At 37.9% G+C, this 16614-nt stretch overlaps 2 protein-coding genes across 3 annotated transcripts in view; one reads left to right on the top strand and one right to left on the bottom strand.

Moving 5' to 3' along the window:
* Window positions 1–337: 337 nt before the first annotated feature.
* On the bottom strand, window positions 338–8637 carry LOC146467820 (transmembrane emp24 domain-containing protein 7-like). Its single transcript, XM_085125725.1, has 3 exons — window positions 8340–8637; window positions 3312–3599; window positions 338–1934 (listed from the first exon to the last, which is right to left on the bottom strand). Exons 1-3 carry the CDS (start codon window positions 8496–8498, stop codon window positions 1752–1754), a joined length of 630 nt encoding a protein of 209 aa, XP_084981851.1. The 5' UTR covers window positions 8499–8637; the 3' UTR covers window positions 338–1751.
* Window positions 8638–8736: 99 nt separating this feature from the next.
* The window catches only part of LOC146467818 (uncharacterized), a 36282-nt gene continuing 28404 nt past the window's right edge, over window positions 8737–16614 (top strand). For both annotated transcript variants that reach the window (XM_085125723.1, XM_085125722.1), the window contains exons 1-3: window positions 8737–8923; window positions 11829–11888; window positions 13205–14198. In XM_085125723.1, coding sequence (XP_084981849.1) covers window positions 8864–8923; window positions 11829–11888; window positions 13205–14198 — 1114 coding nt within the window. In that variant the 5' untranslated portion in view covers window positions 8737–8863. The remainder of the gene's footprint in view (window positions 8924–11828; window positions 11889–13204; window positions 14199–16614) is intronic.

Genomic DNA, 16614 nt, shown 5'->3' with positions numbered 1-16614 from the left:
AACTGGATTAACCATCTGGGAATCAGTTTCAGATTTGGTAGCTTTAACAGAACTAGGCCGACCTCAGACTAATTTCCATTCATGTATAATAAATTATTGCAAAACTCCTCTACAGTTGCTAACTTGTTTCATATTTTTCAGGCTGCAGATTTATTTCCTTTACCTACTCTTTGAGCTACTGATAAGACTGAAGATTTTCGGCCAGTATATTTATCAAATCTCTTGCTGATCCTGCAGGGTGTAGCGTGCCACACCATTTTCTTGCACAGACACACGCAAAAATCTCTCTTTCTGGAAAAATCTTACTCTTTAAAAGAAGGAGAAGGTGGGTATTGACTACTGCAAAAGGTAATGTTTTTTTATTCTCTTTTTTAGCAGAACATGAGCAAACTCGATATTTAGCTTTCATTGGTACAAAATACAATGTAGTTCTCTGTTACGGCCAATTTACATGGTACAATGTATACAACTTTTTACTGGCAACATCCCAAAATCATATTCACCCCGGTTAATTTGCCAACGGTGATTGATAAAATGTGTAAGTTTTGTTAAACATGCACATAAACCTACAAAACTTTTGCGCTCAATGTAAGTCACATACAGAACACTCAAAACAGTGTAAGTATAAGAACAGCTTTACATGTGCTATGGTGTTACTGGTGATAGTTGCAGACATCCTTGCCAGTAAGAAAACATTGTTGTGGTAAATTAAGAAATTTTTTAATTGTTTTTTTAATGTTATGCATCACTCAATTCCAGCTGTTCCCATGCCCCCACCCCCCCCCCCCCCCTCCGCTTGACCCCCATTTATGTCCTATCTAGACGTATTCAATCAGAAACTTACCATATTTGCCGATGAATTGGCTATTAAAAGAAGTGACAATGCTGTGAAGTTAAAAAAGTCAGATGGTCACGTGCCCTGGGGTAATTGGGTAGAAGGCTAATGCCTGATCCCCGGGATAGACAGTGTGGGAAAATGCCCCATTATTGCCGAGGAGGTGGGGGGGGGGGGGGGGGGAGGGTGTGTGATGGGCACAGCTGTAATTGACTGCACATTACAGATGCAAAATTTGCTTCCCAGAAGCAGAAAACATTTGACTTCAACTATCAACATTGTGCACACACAAAAACAAGGGTATCTGAAAACCAATGCTTTCACAATGTTTCCCCATTTTCCAGGTGTCTTTAGCAAAAGTTGTACCATGCAAATCTTCCCTGGATTACCAAACAGAAGAATGTAATCTTTCTGAGGTTGAACAAACGATTTTTTCTTTTAAAAAACAAAATGTCCCAAGAATGTTACAATGATCACTGTGTCACAAGAAACAATAAAATAACTTGCTCTAATTTGATTGCAAGCTGTACAAGAATAAAGGGCAGAATTAATTATCACAATGACAAAACCAATTGGTCTTGATAATTTGCTTTTATAACAAAAATTTGTTTGTCAATGAAAGTTTAGCAACCTTCTTTCCAAAGCATAACGTATTTTGTACCAACATTGCTGATATTTAACCAATGGTCATTCACTACAATTTACAACAAGTTTTAGGAGTAAAAACAGTTTGTGCTTTTTCAAAAAGGCTAGTTTTTTATTCGGACCAACTACCGGTAGTTCAGCACGAAAATAAAACAAGTCCCTCCTCATTGCATTTGAGAACAGTTACTTGCTTGTGATCTGGCGGACTTCAGGTGGTTGCTATAACAAATTGGAATAACTCTGTTCTTTATAACAATCATCTCTTCAACACTTAAATAGTTGACCTCTTTTCTGCGAAAAATCGTCGAAGAATAATAACTTGGCAGATTCCAACAGTAAGAATAAAACAGGCTTCGCCAATGGACCACCACTGCACTCTTTCATTCAGATATTCTGCCATATCGCGTCCTTGTGACTCCCGTAAACGATGATGGGTTTGATAGTCTGTTGCAATCTGAATAAATTGAGAAAAATCACAATTATTTTTCTACCATTTTAACTACAGTTGACCTCTAAAGTGATCACCCAGAGCTTAAATTAACCGTTGGGGTTACCAGGCCAACATTTTGCTTATATAAATCAAATTATAAAGTTGTGCATCAAAGCGTCTGTAATAAATATTATTAGATTTCCAAAGAACTGTTGTGGAAATAATATTCATCGGATAATATTTCTTTTGAGCACTGTCACCCAAAAAGCTAGGGGAAAGTGGTCACCTCATTTGCTACGAAATCCCGCTCTGCTTAAAAGACTGCCACAAAAATTAATAGGGGACTGCAAAAAACAATTAAATAAAAAAACAAAACAAGATAGCCAAGACAAAATACTAAAAACAAAAACTAAAATGAAAACAAAAATAATCTGATTCCCCAGTGGGAGCTAAACCCAGGAGCTTGCACATACTGGTCAAAAAATAAAACATAATGCTCTAACAACTGAATCCATGGTCATTTGCATTAAATATAAACACAGATTCTTTGTTGTTGACTTTACTGCTAATTACCAATGTTTTTTAATTGAAATTTAATTTTCTCTGTTGGTTTTCAAAATTACTTTCTATTTATTTTTTGAGCAAAAAACTAATGTATAAACAGTTCAGTTTATACAGATCTACGTACTATGCATTTTAAAATTCTTCTGACCTTTTTAGAGTTTACTGATGTGCAGTCAAGTAGTAAATGGAAATAATTTAAAAATAAATGAACGATGACATTACATGGACAAAGTCTAATCAGCTGCCATTCACGGGCAGCTGGCTGGTGCCCATTAGGGTCCTCTAAAATTTATTTCCCGCAGATGAAGAACTCAGAGAAAAAAAATTATGATCAATAAAGTCTCTGAGGAGTAACATAGCAGTCTTACAAGGGGTGAACGTTTGACCCTCTGATTCTTGATTGCACTGGAAATGACTACAGCTATTTAGCAACAGCTACAAACTTAGAGCACTTGGTTTGGGCTAAACTTGCTCTGAAGGTGACGAGATTTTAGCATGGAATCCAAAAAGTTAGCACAATAAGGAAATGCTTCCTCAATCTTTTACTTTTCTCCAGTAATTAGGCAAATGCCCATCAAAAGAAAATAAAGGATAATTATAGTGTAACACGCAGGGCTCTTATTGAGATTCAGAGCAGACAGCTCTGAAATCTTTTTGAGAAACATTCTGCAAATTCAAGTTTTGTTCAGACAGCTGAAATGCACACAACCACAAACATTTCAAACAGATGTCAAAAATTCATCTAGACAAAAAAAAATTGGTACCATAAGATGCAGTAAACATACATTATGAACAATGTATCTTTTGCAATAATTTTCTTCTAAAAAATTTACAAACCTTAAGGTCTTCATGTATAGTAACACAAGCTGTCTCCATTTGTGTGAGAGCAGTGTGGTGAGTTCCCATTTCTTTGGTTAGTGGAGTTTCATCGCCGGCTTGGAAGTCAAAGTACACCACCTTGTGACTAAACGTTGAGAATTCATTGCTAAAGCAGAACTTGTAAACTCCCTCAGTTTGAGCTGTGAATGTGTAGCTGTCGTACTGTTTCTTTTGAACATTGTATAGAGTTTTACCACTCTCATCGAAAAGAACTACATCTACATCATAGTTTCCACCGCTAATGACCTGAAGATAAATGACAATGAGTGTATCAGTTTTATTTTGTACATGTAATGTAAATAAACAAAGACTTAGAAAAACATTTGACTATAAAAAATTGCGATAAAACATTTCGTAAAAACATTATAAAAAGGTTAAAAAACACGACGTTTCGATGTACATTACATCATTATCAAGTGAAATTAAAAATGCAAGATTGCGGCTATAAATACAAAAATGGACAATAGATATTAATTAAAATAGTAGCATTGAAGAATGCTACCGGTTAAACAAAAAGTTTCGCACGTATAGAGTCCGTTTGAGTGTTCAAGCAAGGCTTAAGTTTCTTGATGTACAGCATTTCAAATACCAAACAATCAAATTTGCTCTGACACTTTCTCAAGATGTTAAAATGGCCCTGATTCAATAGGTGTTTGCTCCCGTGAGCTTCAAGAAAATGTTTGCCAATTGCCGAGTTCTTGTGCTCAGCAACGCGTTGAAAAAGGTGTCTGGCTGTATAGCCGACATAATCTGCATCGCACAGATCACATGAAAAATAGTAAACAACGCATTGTTGATTCACAATCGACGGCTTAACTTCCCTAGGCTTAAGATCATGTTCTAATTTCCTACTAACAAAAACTGGCTGCAATATGGGGCCAATCTTATTACTTAGGTCGTTAAATTGCCTGCGATTAATGTACATCGAAACGTCGTGTTTTTTAACCTTTTTATAATGTTTTTACGAAATGTTTTATCGCAATTTTTTATAGTCAAATGTAAATAAAGGGGGAAGAAATAGGACCAGGAAAGATAAGTTTATTTTGATTAAAACAGAAACATCACTGTGCACAAAGAGTAAGTAGCCAAAGGGAACAGAGAACCACAGAGTGTACCAAACACTGTAATGTCCACCTTCCCAAACATGCACACAATAGTACATCCCAGTGTTGATCAGAACAGTATGAATACTAATATTTGACAAAATAACGAAGAACAGTTTCCAATGTGACATATTTACCTAAGCCTGGCTCATAGTTATGACAAAAGTATAACGATTAGCACAAAAAATGGATAAAATAATAATGATTGACAGTGTGGGGACTACCATAAGATGTGCTGTGCTTCTGATTTCCTTGTGCTTATGCTTATGCTTACTATACCTCACACCAGATCCCACTAGTTACAAGAGCAGAATCACAGGGTGACAAATGCAAGCACAGGGCGGATGTGCTCTTTTGTTTACCATATTTACTCGTGTATAAGTCGAACTCGTGTATAAGTCAACCCCCCATTTTCAAGGTCAAAAATCGGATTTTCATCATTTCTGGCTAAAGAAGAAAATTTCAGAGCAAAAGAAGTTTCCCAAAAAGTTAATCTCTTATTTCTGAGAATGTACTGTAAACATGGTGAATAAATAAAACTGCAGAGCAAAATGTAATCGTGTGCTGTGAAGTTTATTAGCACTTGTTTATATCATCACGATTTTCGGATTTACGCACATACGAGCACGTTGACTTACTTGAGAAGTAATTTACAATATTTTGAAGTAAATAGCATTGAAAATGAAATCTTCTTGCATTTAACTAACCTTTATCTCAATGTTGAGTTTGAAAGGAGATTAAGAAGACCGAAGGAAAGCCGAAGAGCTTCAAAGGATCGCTCGATGAAAACACCGCCATCTTGGAAAACTTGGTAACCAAACTACAAATTTGAGGAGTACTGGTAACTAAGGTAGCTCCACGTGCTTTCCGAAGTTTGCGCGCGCGAGGCAATATCGCAGAAAAAGAAAGAAAGAACAGGGCAGGGGAGGAAATAAATAAAGAGAATAAATAAAAACACAACTCTTTGTTGGTCATTGACTTTTGTTAACTTGGTGGCTCCTAAAGGAGCCGTTTGTAGAGTAAGCACAGTCCCTGCTCACTCAAAGCCGGCGAATTCTTCATCATCGCTCTCGCCAAACAAGTTCTGCCACTCTTCTGATGTTAGGTGGTCTGCATAAACGCCTTCATCTTCATCCTCCTCATCAACTGAAGTGGTAGGTACATCTTCAGTTTCCTCCCAGAGAATTTCATCCTCTGTGCCATCCATCGAATTGGAAATGCCACACTTCTTGAAGGATCGCGCTACCATCTTGGCCGGAATGCTACGCCAGGCATCCAGGACCCACGAACATACAGTGGGAAGCGATGCTGCCCTCATGTTTCCAGCAGGAGTGAAGCTCTTCTGGCCTTCGATCATCCAGTTGTTCCATCGCTCACGGAGACGATCTTTAAAAGGCTTGTTTAGGGAAACGTCTAGCGGTTGAAGAATGCTGGTTAAACCACCTGGGATTACAGCGATGTCGGTGTTTGTCTGGCGCACTGCTTGCTTCACTGGGTCGACAAGATGAGCTTGGAAGGAGTCCCAAACAAGGAGACTTTTCTTTCTCAGAAGACCGCCGGGTCGTGATCGCCATACTTTCTCTACCCACAGCTTCATTCCAGCTTTGTCCATCCACCCCTTCGGATGACAGTGTACGAGGACTCCAGGTGGAAAGTTCTCTTTTGGCATGGTCTTTCGTTTGAAGATCACCATGGCTTTTAGCTTTGTCCCGTCTGCCAGGCACGCAAGTACAACAGTGAACCGTGATTTCTCGTGGCCAGTTGTGTTAACCAACAAGGTTTTTGCGCCCTTTGCATTGACGGTTCTGGCCGATGGCATGTCAAACGAGACAGGAGTTTCGTCCATGTTCCCAATGTGAACAAGTTCGTAATTTTCCTTCTTTCTGCGGTTGATAACGTAGCTGTGGAAGCTTGTGATCTTCTGGTCGAGATCTTCTGGGAACTTTTGTGCCATTTTCGTCTTCTGTCGAAGAGCAAGGTTCTTCCGGCGAAGGAAGTTTGTACACCAGCAGTTGGAAGCCAGGAACCCGGTTATCTGCAATTCAGCAGCCATTGCCTTCTCCTTGATGATGATCATGTTGCGGGTGACAATGTAGCCACTTTGCCTTTGCTCTTCAATCCAACAGAGAAGCTTGTCTTCTAACTTGGGCCACTGGCACGGTTTCCCGCGGTTGCTGCATTTGTTCTTCGGCATGCACTTCAGTTTCTCGACTTGCTTTCGCCAGTCGCGAACCAACTTTTCATTGACGCAGAATTCACGGCCTGCTGCACAGTTGTTTGACTCCTGTGCGAACTTAACGACTTGTAGCTTAAACTTAGCGGAATATTTCATACGTTTTGAGGACATCTTTGTAAACTCGTAATCAGGTGAGAAGTAACGTGGTCAAGACCTTGTTAACAATGTAGCCTAAAACACGTACAAGTAAGTTTTGTTTTCTTGTTAACCTATAGTTGCAACGTAATTGGTCCTTTTCTGGTCGCTAACAACAAAGTAAACAAATGTGCTCGTGTACTGCATTGTAATTGGCTTGAGCGCGTAACAAGCATAACAAGCCTTTGGTTACAGTTATATAATTGGTCCACGCGCGTAACAAAAAAGCCCGCGCGAGACAACAGCATTTGCCAGGTCACTAAGCTCCTGTAATCGTTTGATGAAAACGAACGTTCAGCACCGTAAACAGCAGCGAAGCTCTAAGAAAAATGTCTGCTCTATGTTAAAAAGACACAGCAGAAACATCTCCAGTAGGTTTGTATTTCAACCACGTAATATTTATTTATATTCCATTTTTGTTGACGAAGAATGCACCGAAAACTGTCAATACTCGAACACAATTAGAACTGGTTTTGTAAACTCGGTTTTCCTAATGGACTTCGAGTAATTGTTATGCTAATTTCTTGGGTTTCTTGGTCAGGCTTTTGGGTATGACTCATGTATAAGTTGAGGGCGATTTTTTGGGCTGATTTTTTGGTCACAAAAGGTCGACTTATACACGAGTAAATACGGTACCTCACATTGATGCATGGTTGTGATATAAGCACAAGTACCCCTGATATAAGCACAAGCATAAAAAGGAAAGCAGTTTTTCGGGGGCTTTTGCTAATGCTTATCTTAAACTGGTTCATGCACAATTTTTCTAATGCAGGTATGCTTGTGCTTATGGCAAGAGTATGACCAGGCTTTAGGATGTAGATTGTGACTGCAACAAAGCCAGTTGGCAGGAGATCAACTCATGACCTTGAATGCAATGAAATTTTCTCCTTCACTTTCAAGTCCTGCCCAGTTACCAGTGTGGAAACAAACTCTTTATTCTAATGTTAGATCTCTCTGCATTTCTCTATCCACACTTTTCAATATAATGTACAGTGCATAATGAAATATTTTGTTTGAAGACTGGTTTAGTGGAAAGAGTGAAAGATAATCTCATTTCATGGAGCTTCTTTTTAAATACACTTTGTATGTGTATATTCCATGAAATGCAAACTCTTCCCCTTATGAAGTTGTGTAATCCCAAGGATTTTAAGCTTATTACCATCTCTCCACGGCAAGTTTAATTAACTCAATGTAATTCTTAGTGAAAACCTTCCATCTGACAATTGCAACAGTTTTCTTTTGTCAAAATAATGATATTTTTTAAAACATTGAAGAAAAATCCGCACCCTTTAGTTCTGACTAACTAATGTGTACGTTTAGGAAATAAGCCAAAACATGGACAACGGCGATATTAATTGTTTAGCAGTGGAAGCCGGTACACAACATGTGGACACAAGCAACTGATCAAGATGTAAGAGTTAATATGGTTTGGTTAATGAACAAATGATGGGCACAAAACAACTGATCTAAAAAAATTACAGTCTTCATACCCAAGACGAAATGACTACTGACCTGAAATTCCAGCGTTCCTTTGGCATCTTTCTTGAAATCTTCGAAGAAACACTGCCTAGCGTTGTCTTCCAACTCGAAAGTCAACTCCGTACACTCCACGGCAATCAATGTCAACAAGGCTACAAAAAAACCTACATAAAAATTACTCCACCAATTCATTGCGCACTAGTTGAAGACCGCTTTCTGGTCAGATCGGCGGAAAAGCAAGCAAAATCGATCGTCTGCACGTCGGTTTTTACCGACGTAAGAATTCTAGTTAGATCAAAATGGCGCTGAACCATACGTGGCATTCATGAAAGGACAACAAACGCTCATGGGATATATCATCCCCAGATTCCTCTCTCCTTTGATTGAAAGCGAACGGAGACTGGTACTTGGCATTTTTTTCGCGGGCAAATTCCCTTGAGAAATGACATTAGCTCCCGTGTTGTCTTCGAGCAGGAAAGCGACTAATCGTTGACCCCTTCAATTTCTTGCTCTTTCGGTGAGAAAATGCGTCATTCAAGGAAGAAACGGCCCCGTAGATGACTAAGGAGTTTTCTGGCATGAGTGTTGGGATCAGTCAAGTGAATTTCGACGCTCAGGTTAGGCACCTTATTGAAAGGTTTTGAACCTTGTTTGCATGCATCGATGAAGGCATTAGAATCACTTTGTTCATGTTTCACGCCTTTTATCTCGGAATAGCTTATAACGTAGTTGACTTCTTCCTTGAGATCGTTTTAAACACTCTTGTTCTAGATCAAAGTGGTTTGTATTTCGCGATCGCGCTTTGAAGAAATATTCCTTTCGATTACTCGGCGCTAAGCTTACTTCAAAGAGTTTCGTGTGCTGTTGTATTGTAAAACCGACTTTGTTGACCCTAATTACAGTATTTACAATACACAAAATTCTTTCTTCACTTTATCGGATATGACAGTAAGAGTCAAAACATTTAGGAATTCATCTTTCCCCAGTTTGATTTTCGTGTAGTCCTGAAATAAGCTTTAATACTCCAAGTGTAATCTTGTGATCACCATCCACGCTGAATTGAAAAATCCCTTGAGTTTTTTTCACAGATGGTTTGTGTTTTATTTATAAGCTGAACATCATCCCAGTGTTTGCATTGTAGTAATTATAGTATTTTGCATGATATCACTGTTCACATCTGTCAAAAATGCTAATTTTTTTCCCTTTTTGCTAAATTGTTTTGTGGCCTAAGTCAATTAAAATTAACCAAATTTACCGTGTAATGAAATAAACTTCTACCAAGCTGAAAATGAGCATTTATTTTTCATTGTGCATGTTTGTTTTAAACTGGAACTAGGGCAAGCTTTTTAAATTTTTTTCACTCTATCATTATGACGTTGTGAAAACTTCAGTTGTAGTGACAAATTCTTGTGAATGATTCAAATGAAATTACAGTGTAGGTTTTAGTATTTTTTTAATATTTGTATACCCCCTGCCTATTAAAAAAGTTTAGTCTTCTTAATGATAACACAGGAAATTACTAATCCAGCAAGCGCAGCTGTTCACAATTTTGATTAAAAACAAAAGTGCGCACCAAATACTGTAGATAGACTCCTGTGATATATATCACAGCCTAATCTATCTTAAATTTTCTTTCTATATTGAACTGAAATACTATAAGTAACCAGCATTATTATTTCTTTCAATCTCAAAGTCTTCAGAAATTTTGTTTTGTTTTTCCTTGAGTGTTTCAGTTAGCAATAGTGCATGTACTTTAATAGGCCTTATCACGGTTTTCGACGCCATTTTGACGAGTAGGCAAACACGTCTGAAATAACAGTGTTTATATGGAAATCTGATGTCAAATAATTTTCAAAAAACATCGGATCTGAAAAATTCATGAATTGGAAACTTTTGGCACAAGGAAAATGATTTTAAGTAAAAAAAAATTGAGGGATGTAGCTGTGCCAGAAAGCGTCCAGTCGTGTTTTGAACTTTCCATACATTTGTCTGTATAGCAAACCGGCCGTGAACTGCTACTAAAAATAGTTTGCGGGAAAAAAATACAGGGAAATGTATGGAAAGTTCAAAACACGACTGGACGCTTTCTGGCACAGCTAGATCACTCCAATTTTTTTCTTAAAATCCTTACCCTAGTTCCAAAAGTTTCCAATTCAGGAATTTTTCAGAAGCGATGTTTTATGAAAATTATTTGACATCGGATTCCCATACAAACACTGTTATTTCAGACGTGTTTGCCTACCCGTCAAAATGGTGTCGAAAACCGTGATAAGGCCTATTTGGATGACATAAAATTATTATTTTGCTCTCATAGACAAGAAAAAACAACAATGGTGGATGGTTTGTGATACTGTCTAATTTTATTAGAATGATTACTGGTCACAGAGATCAATGGAAATGACTTTAAAATGACCCTGTTTCAACTGCCACCAATTTCATTCTGTAGCTTACAAATAATCACATGATCTCAAATTTGAGGACCAAGGAATCAGTAAATACGTATTTCAATTTGATCATGTAAATAATGTGGATTTTCAGTCGTCCTTCATTTTAAATGACTTGAGATGAGCCTATCTTAAAAAAAAAAAAAAAAAATTAAATGCCTCCTTTTGTGAGCAAATGAGGTGTCTGGGATTAAAATTTATTTATTTATCATTTAGTTGAACAAATATTTACACCGGAGATGGCCATTTCAGCAGGGCTGGTTTAAATGGAGTACTGTATTTACTAAATTAACATTATAGTAAGGATATAATGTACATTATAATAACATATAACTAAGTACAAAGTCGCCAGCCAAAAAGGACTGAACAAATATCATTGACATTTGAAGAAGTGTGGTTTTCCTCTGGCTGACTGGAACAAAAGAAGCAGAAAACGTTTTTCTCACACACGGCTGGGAGTACGGATTGAGTGTACGGGGGGTCTTCAGGTCACATGGCGTTTCAGGGTTCAGTTGTTTTTGTTGCCTTCCTCCATTGCCTGACCTTCCCCGCACACCCGCCCTGCATGGCTTTTTGAGTTTTTTGTAGGTTTCAAGTAGTTCCCTAGTTACGTTATTCTTGTATCTAGGCTCAATTTCATATCAGCCGTTTATTCACTCTTTTTTGTGCTGTGATGCTATTGAATTGTGGTGTTGATGTAATAAAGGGTAGGTTGCATTGTCGGCTTGGCAAAGCTCCCAGTTGTGTGTGAGAGTTCTTTTGAATTCAGAGGGATTTTTTTATCTGTGATTGTCTTAGGGGGTGTGTTCCATGTTTTCACCTTACTGATTAAAAAAGACCCTTGAGATTTCGTTACAGGTGTAATTGTAGGTCAGTGCTACAAATTATCAGTTCTGTGGGAGTAAAAACAGAGATACATGATGTGTTAGAGCCCCCCACTTTAAAAAATAATTTTAGCCTCCCCTACATGAAACACTGAAACTGAACCTTTCAAACAGTGTCTGTGACGACCAGCAACTGATCAATCTGGTAATGCAGTAGTTTTTATCTTCAGTCTTCAATGCATCTTTATTTGCAGGTGCTAGAAGATGAGGAAGAAGCGGCGCTGGAAAAAGAAGACCAAGAAAGGGAACAAGAAGTAAGATTTTAATACATTTAATTTTCTTCTTGCAAAAGCAGCCAAATAATACAGAAAACTATGTATGTGTTTTGTGGTTACTGAATCAGTGATAAAAGTCACACATCCTAGAACACTTTGTTTGGAGAGGAGAGACCTCTCTAACTTACCAACCTCCTGGGCCTGGTGTTTCGAAAGCCGATTAACGTTAATCCACGATTAAAAGTTAACCAAGGTTTTTTAGCACGCTCACTAAGAAGATTCTTAAAAGCTAATTGTAAGCTAATGATAAAGAAATGTCGACGCCAAAACTGAGGGACAAAAATGTTTTGGCAAAACTTTATTCATTAGTAATTAAACTAGGATCAAAGTTCACGTTAACCCAGGATTAGCTTAATCGGGCTTTGAACAACTGGGCCCTGATCTAAAAAGTGCAATGTATATTATTGGTACACTGCACAGTTTGTAGGACAGCACCTTTTTCAGACTATCACTTTTACACTCATTGTTTTGTCGTAGGAGTAATTTAGAATTTAACATAAGTTATAAAGAAGGGAATTGTTGAGAAAACATTTAAGGATAGTTGTGAGAGGGTTAGAATGGATGTTTCCAGGCCAAAAAGCGTTAGGCCTGGTTCAAATGCCGTACTTCACATGAGGCGAATCGAATTCAATGAATTAAGTTCATGTGATTCAAGTATGGCTGAATCAATTCAGATCAGCCAACCTAATTCAGATCTACTCAGCCGTTATTCCCACCTGACTCAGCCGGGAATAACGGCTGTGGACCAGCTTTGATTTAGACGCTGTACTTCACATGAGCCAAATCAAAATATGCATAAATTATTACAAATCTGCTATTTTCTTCAGTCATGGTATGCTTCAGTGTATTAATTTTGGCTGAATTAAGTTCAGCGTCTGAATCAACTCTGCCTGGATTAATAATTTGGGTTGGTACAACTTCGAATTTGATACGTTGTCTGAACCGGGCCTAAAACTACTTCATGTAGACTTAGCCACTGCAGTTTATGCATGAACTACAGAATCTGCCCTGCAATAAGTAAATAATGTTTCTGAAGGATTTTATCAAGGCAGACAATTGATTAAAAAAAAAATGACCACCCCTAAAGAGAAACATTATTGTTCATGATTTAAAAAAAACTGCAAAAAGCAAAGAAACAAACAAATAGACATAAAAATCAACTTCCTCTCATGCACCAAGCCTTTCCAGTGTAAGGGGTTTCTTCTTGATAGATTTGGGTTTCCTCAACTCTGTATCACATCTACTTGTAGTGCACTGGTGTAATTGATTTGTTGAACTTGGCTTGTTCTTATAAGATCCGAGAACTGTTGAACAGTGAACTTGACGATGGCCTTCTGGATGATGATGCATCATTCTCTTCCCATGATCTCAGGAGTTCTGGCTACAGTCGAGACACGCCGTACTCCGAGGATTTCACTGAACAAGAACATCAAACCATCTTAAATGGACAAGAGACCAAGACATTGATACCTTCTGAGGGAGGTGCATTTGAAAGGCCTCCTTTGATCACTCAGCGTGCATTCCACTTTATAAATGGGTCAGGACAAAACCAAGATTCAAATGCAGGAATGATAAATCAGCCATACAATTATGACTCAGGGCATCACTATGAACAGCATTATGACCATCCAGTTTATTTTGGTTACAGAGAGCAAGGAAGCTCTTTTGATGGTCAAGTTGATGAGTACAAGCAAAGTGATTATGGCCATCCAGGTTATTATGGATACAGGGAACAAGAATTAAGCCCTTTTGATGGTCAAGTTGACGAGCACAAGCAAAGTTATGACCACAATGGAGGTGATACAAATTATCCCAAGTCACCTAATGATGATGATGATGTGGACGAGGAGTTTGAGCAGTATGGAACTTATCAGCCTCATTATCCAACAGCAAATGGATCTGATGTTCATGATTTCGATGAAGATTATGGAGGCTATACAGTAGAAGATACCCCAGGGCATGGTCAGGATCTCTATGACAACAGTGCCAAGAATGAAGATGATCAGAATCATTACAGGATGGATACTCCAGGGAATTATCGAGTTCAATATCATAAGCAGAATGAAGCCTTTCCACACATCAGTGACAGAGGCTCTGACAGGCATGCTACGCAAACAAACAAAGTTTCCAATGATTTTTTGGTGGATGGGTCACAGGATGTGCAGCTTCAGATATTATACAAGGCACGTGGCAGAAAAATTGAAGAATTGACCAGAAAGCTGGAGTCACAAGAGGAAGAGATGACAAAACAGATCCGTGTTTTAAATCACCAGAATGCACTTATGAAAGGTACATGTACAGCAACGTTCCAACACTGAATGTTTTTTCATATTTTATTTCACCAGTCATTGTTTGTTTCACCACACAGGTTCCAAAAAAAAAAAAAAAAAAACCAAAGTAAGAGTAAAAAAAATATAATTATATTACAGAGAAAGTGGTGAGGGAGCCTTAGGAGAAACCATAGGGCTTATAGAATAAGGCTTCCTCATTACAGAGTTGTTACTATAATGTTTGAAGACTGATCGACAGTTGATACAATTACAATTGAAACGAATAGACGGGAGACAATCAAAAAACATTTGAGAAAAAAATAGCATGCAAGGTCAAAAATAGCGATACAGATTAACATTACAACTTCACGCCGATTTAAGTGTGTCATTGAGAAATGGGAAAAACCGCTGGATTTTGTAGCTTGAAGGCTCGTTTTTAGTCCTTTGGGCATCACTTCGGAAACCACCGAAAACGTGTTGAATAAGTTCGGTTTCATTCCTTTGAAAAAAGGTGAGATCTTTTGGATGAGGACCTAAAGCGACTTCAAAGGAATGGAACAATAGCGCAATTATGTGACCACGAGCGGCAGAGTTTATTATTGTATCCTATTGTTCTTGATGTGTGAATAAACTGCATAGAATGACTTGGGACTTAATATGCATTTAGTTTTTTTCGCAAAACATTTCTAAGTGTGATATGTATTAATGACAATAGAGCATTTTGAGAGCTTCAAAAAGAGATCTTAAACGAGGCTTTTTGGTCAATGGAGGTGGAAGTTCGATGTTTGTTTGTAGATCGGCAGTTAGAACTGCAAAGTTAATTTATGTAAAGCCGTCTTCTTCCTTGCAGAGAGTCCTGATTGACATTTTAGTTCATCCCGAAAACGTTGCTTTTTTGTTTGTATTTTTTTTAATGAGGAGGTCGATTTGACCGCTGTAAAATGTGGTCTGAATGAGTTTCTGTGGTCGAGATTTCTCAACGACGCGCCATCTGACAGTTCCGCAGCCGACTGCTCCTTCTCGTTTAGATTTTGAATTATTGAAGTTATTCCCTACAAAGTAAAAAGGTTTTTTGATGAATTTCACTTTCTTCTTTAAATAAATCAAATGAAGCCTGGATTTTTTATATTGCTGCAAACGCTGAGGTGATCATGAGTTCGGAGTAACTGAGTTCTTGATATTAACAGCCGTGTTTACGTTTGATATTCGAGATCGTTCCGATAAGCGCGTGCTTGATCATAAGGATAAAATAAACTTTAAAAGTAAGAGATTATTAAAGCAAAGTTGCAGTCCGACAGCTTTAAAAAGTTTTTTTTTGGGAATCGAACTGAGCTATTGTTCGTTCTCAGATGATAAACAAAAGGAAATTGTCACACATTTCCTCAAAGGGCCTTCTGATTTCTATAGTTGTCTTACATTCCCGAGTGACATCCGACGTGAACACCGATGAATCGGCAATGAGTCTAAACAATAGCATGAATATATGAATACTTAACGACCCACAAAATGCGGGTACACATGTAAATCGACGTGAAGTTGTCATGAAGTAGTTGCTGCAGATATAGGTAATTATTGTTTTAAAGGCTAGATGTAAACATAGTGCAGTGGAGGCCAGAATTAAGCGAACCAAAACATACGCGTATAACATGTCTGCTGTGGACGCATATACGCGTCTAAAAATCTGCAGATGTGTGTCTATTCAGACGCATAATTAGTATGTATGAGCTAGCTCATTGTTTTCAAATTGTTAATCTTTCATTGGTCTTCTGAATAGCCTGAGAAAAGCCTTTCAGAAGGGTTTAATAAAGTATCATAGACTTAACAAAGGATCATAAATTTTGCCTTCAAAGGTAGAGTGTAGCCCAAATAGAACCTGAGATATCATATTTTCATATTTGTCTCAACGGCCAGCCAGGACACTAAACAAAACAAAAGAATGTGTCATAACGCTTGCCAGCACTTGTTTCAACTCATGCAGTTTTCACTTGCAAATAAATATCATTGTCACACTCAGTGCATTGTAATAGTTTGGATCATACTGTAACTTTTGCTATCAAAGATGGAGTATTTTCTTTCCCATTTTAAGCGTCTTTGTAGCCCAAATAGAACCGGAGATATCATATTTTCATACTTGTGTCAACTACGGGATTACAGGACTGTGAGAATGTTGTGGTTTAAGTTATTATTATTATTATTTTTTTGGTTTAAAATATTTCAAACTAGTTTAATTTATATTTTCCTTTGTCAGCCCATTCAAAATGTTCTGGTAGCTGGCGATTTTGTCGCCTGTTTCACACCAAAAATTAATTCTTTGCCTCAAAAATTAATACTAGGCATCTACTAAGTTGCCTACTACTCAAGTCGTCTTCATAGCCCCCAAGTTTGAGAACCCGAAATGCTGGTCATACAGTATGTGTTGTTAAGAGCGCCACAGG

The sequence above is a fragment of the Pavona decussata genome, unplaced genomic scaffold, assembly GCF_977016875.1.
Source record: "Pavona decussata unplaced genomic scaffold, jaPavDecu1.1 SCAFFOLD_134, whole genome shotgun sequence".
Taxonomy (NCBI): Eukaryota; Metazoa; Cnidaria; class Anthozoa; order Scleractinia; family Agariciidae; genus Pavona; species Pavona decussata.
The sequence above is the reverse complement of the archived record's forward strand: the minus strand, read 5'-3'. Positions and strand labels throughout refer to the sequence as shown.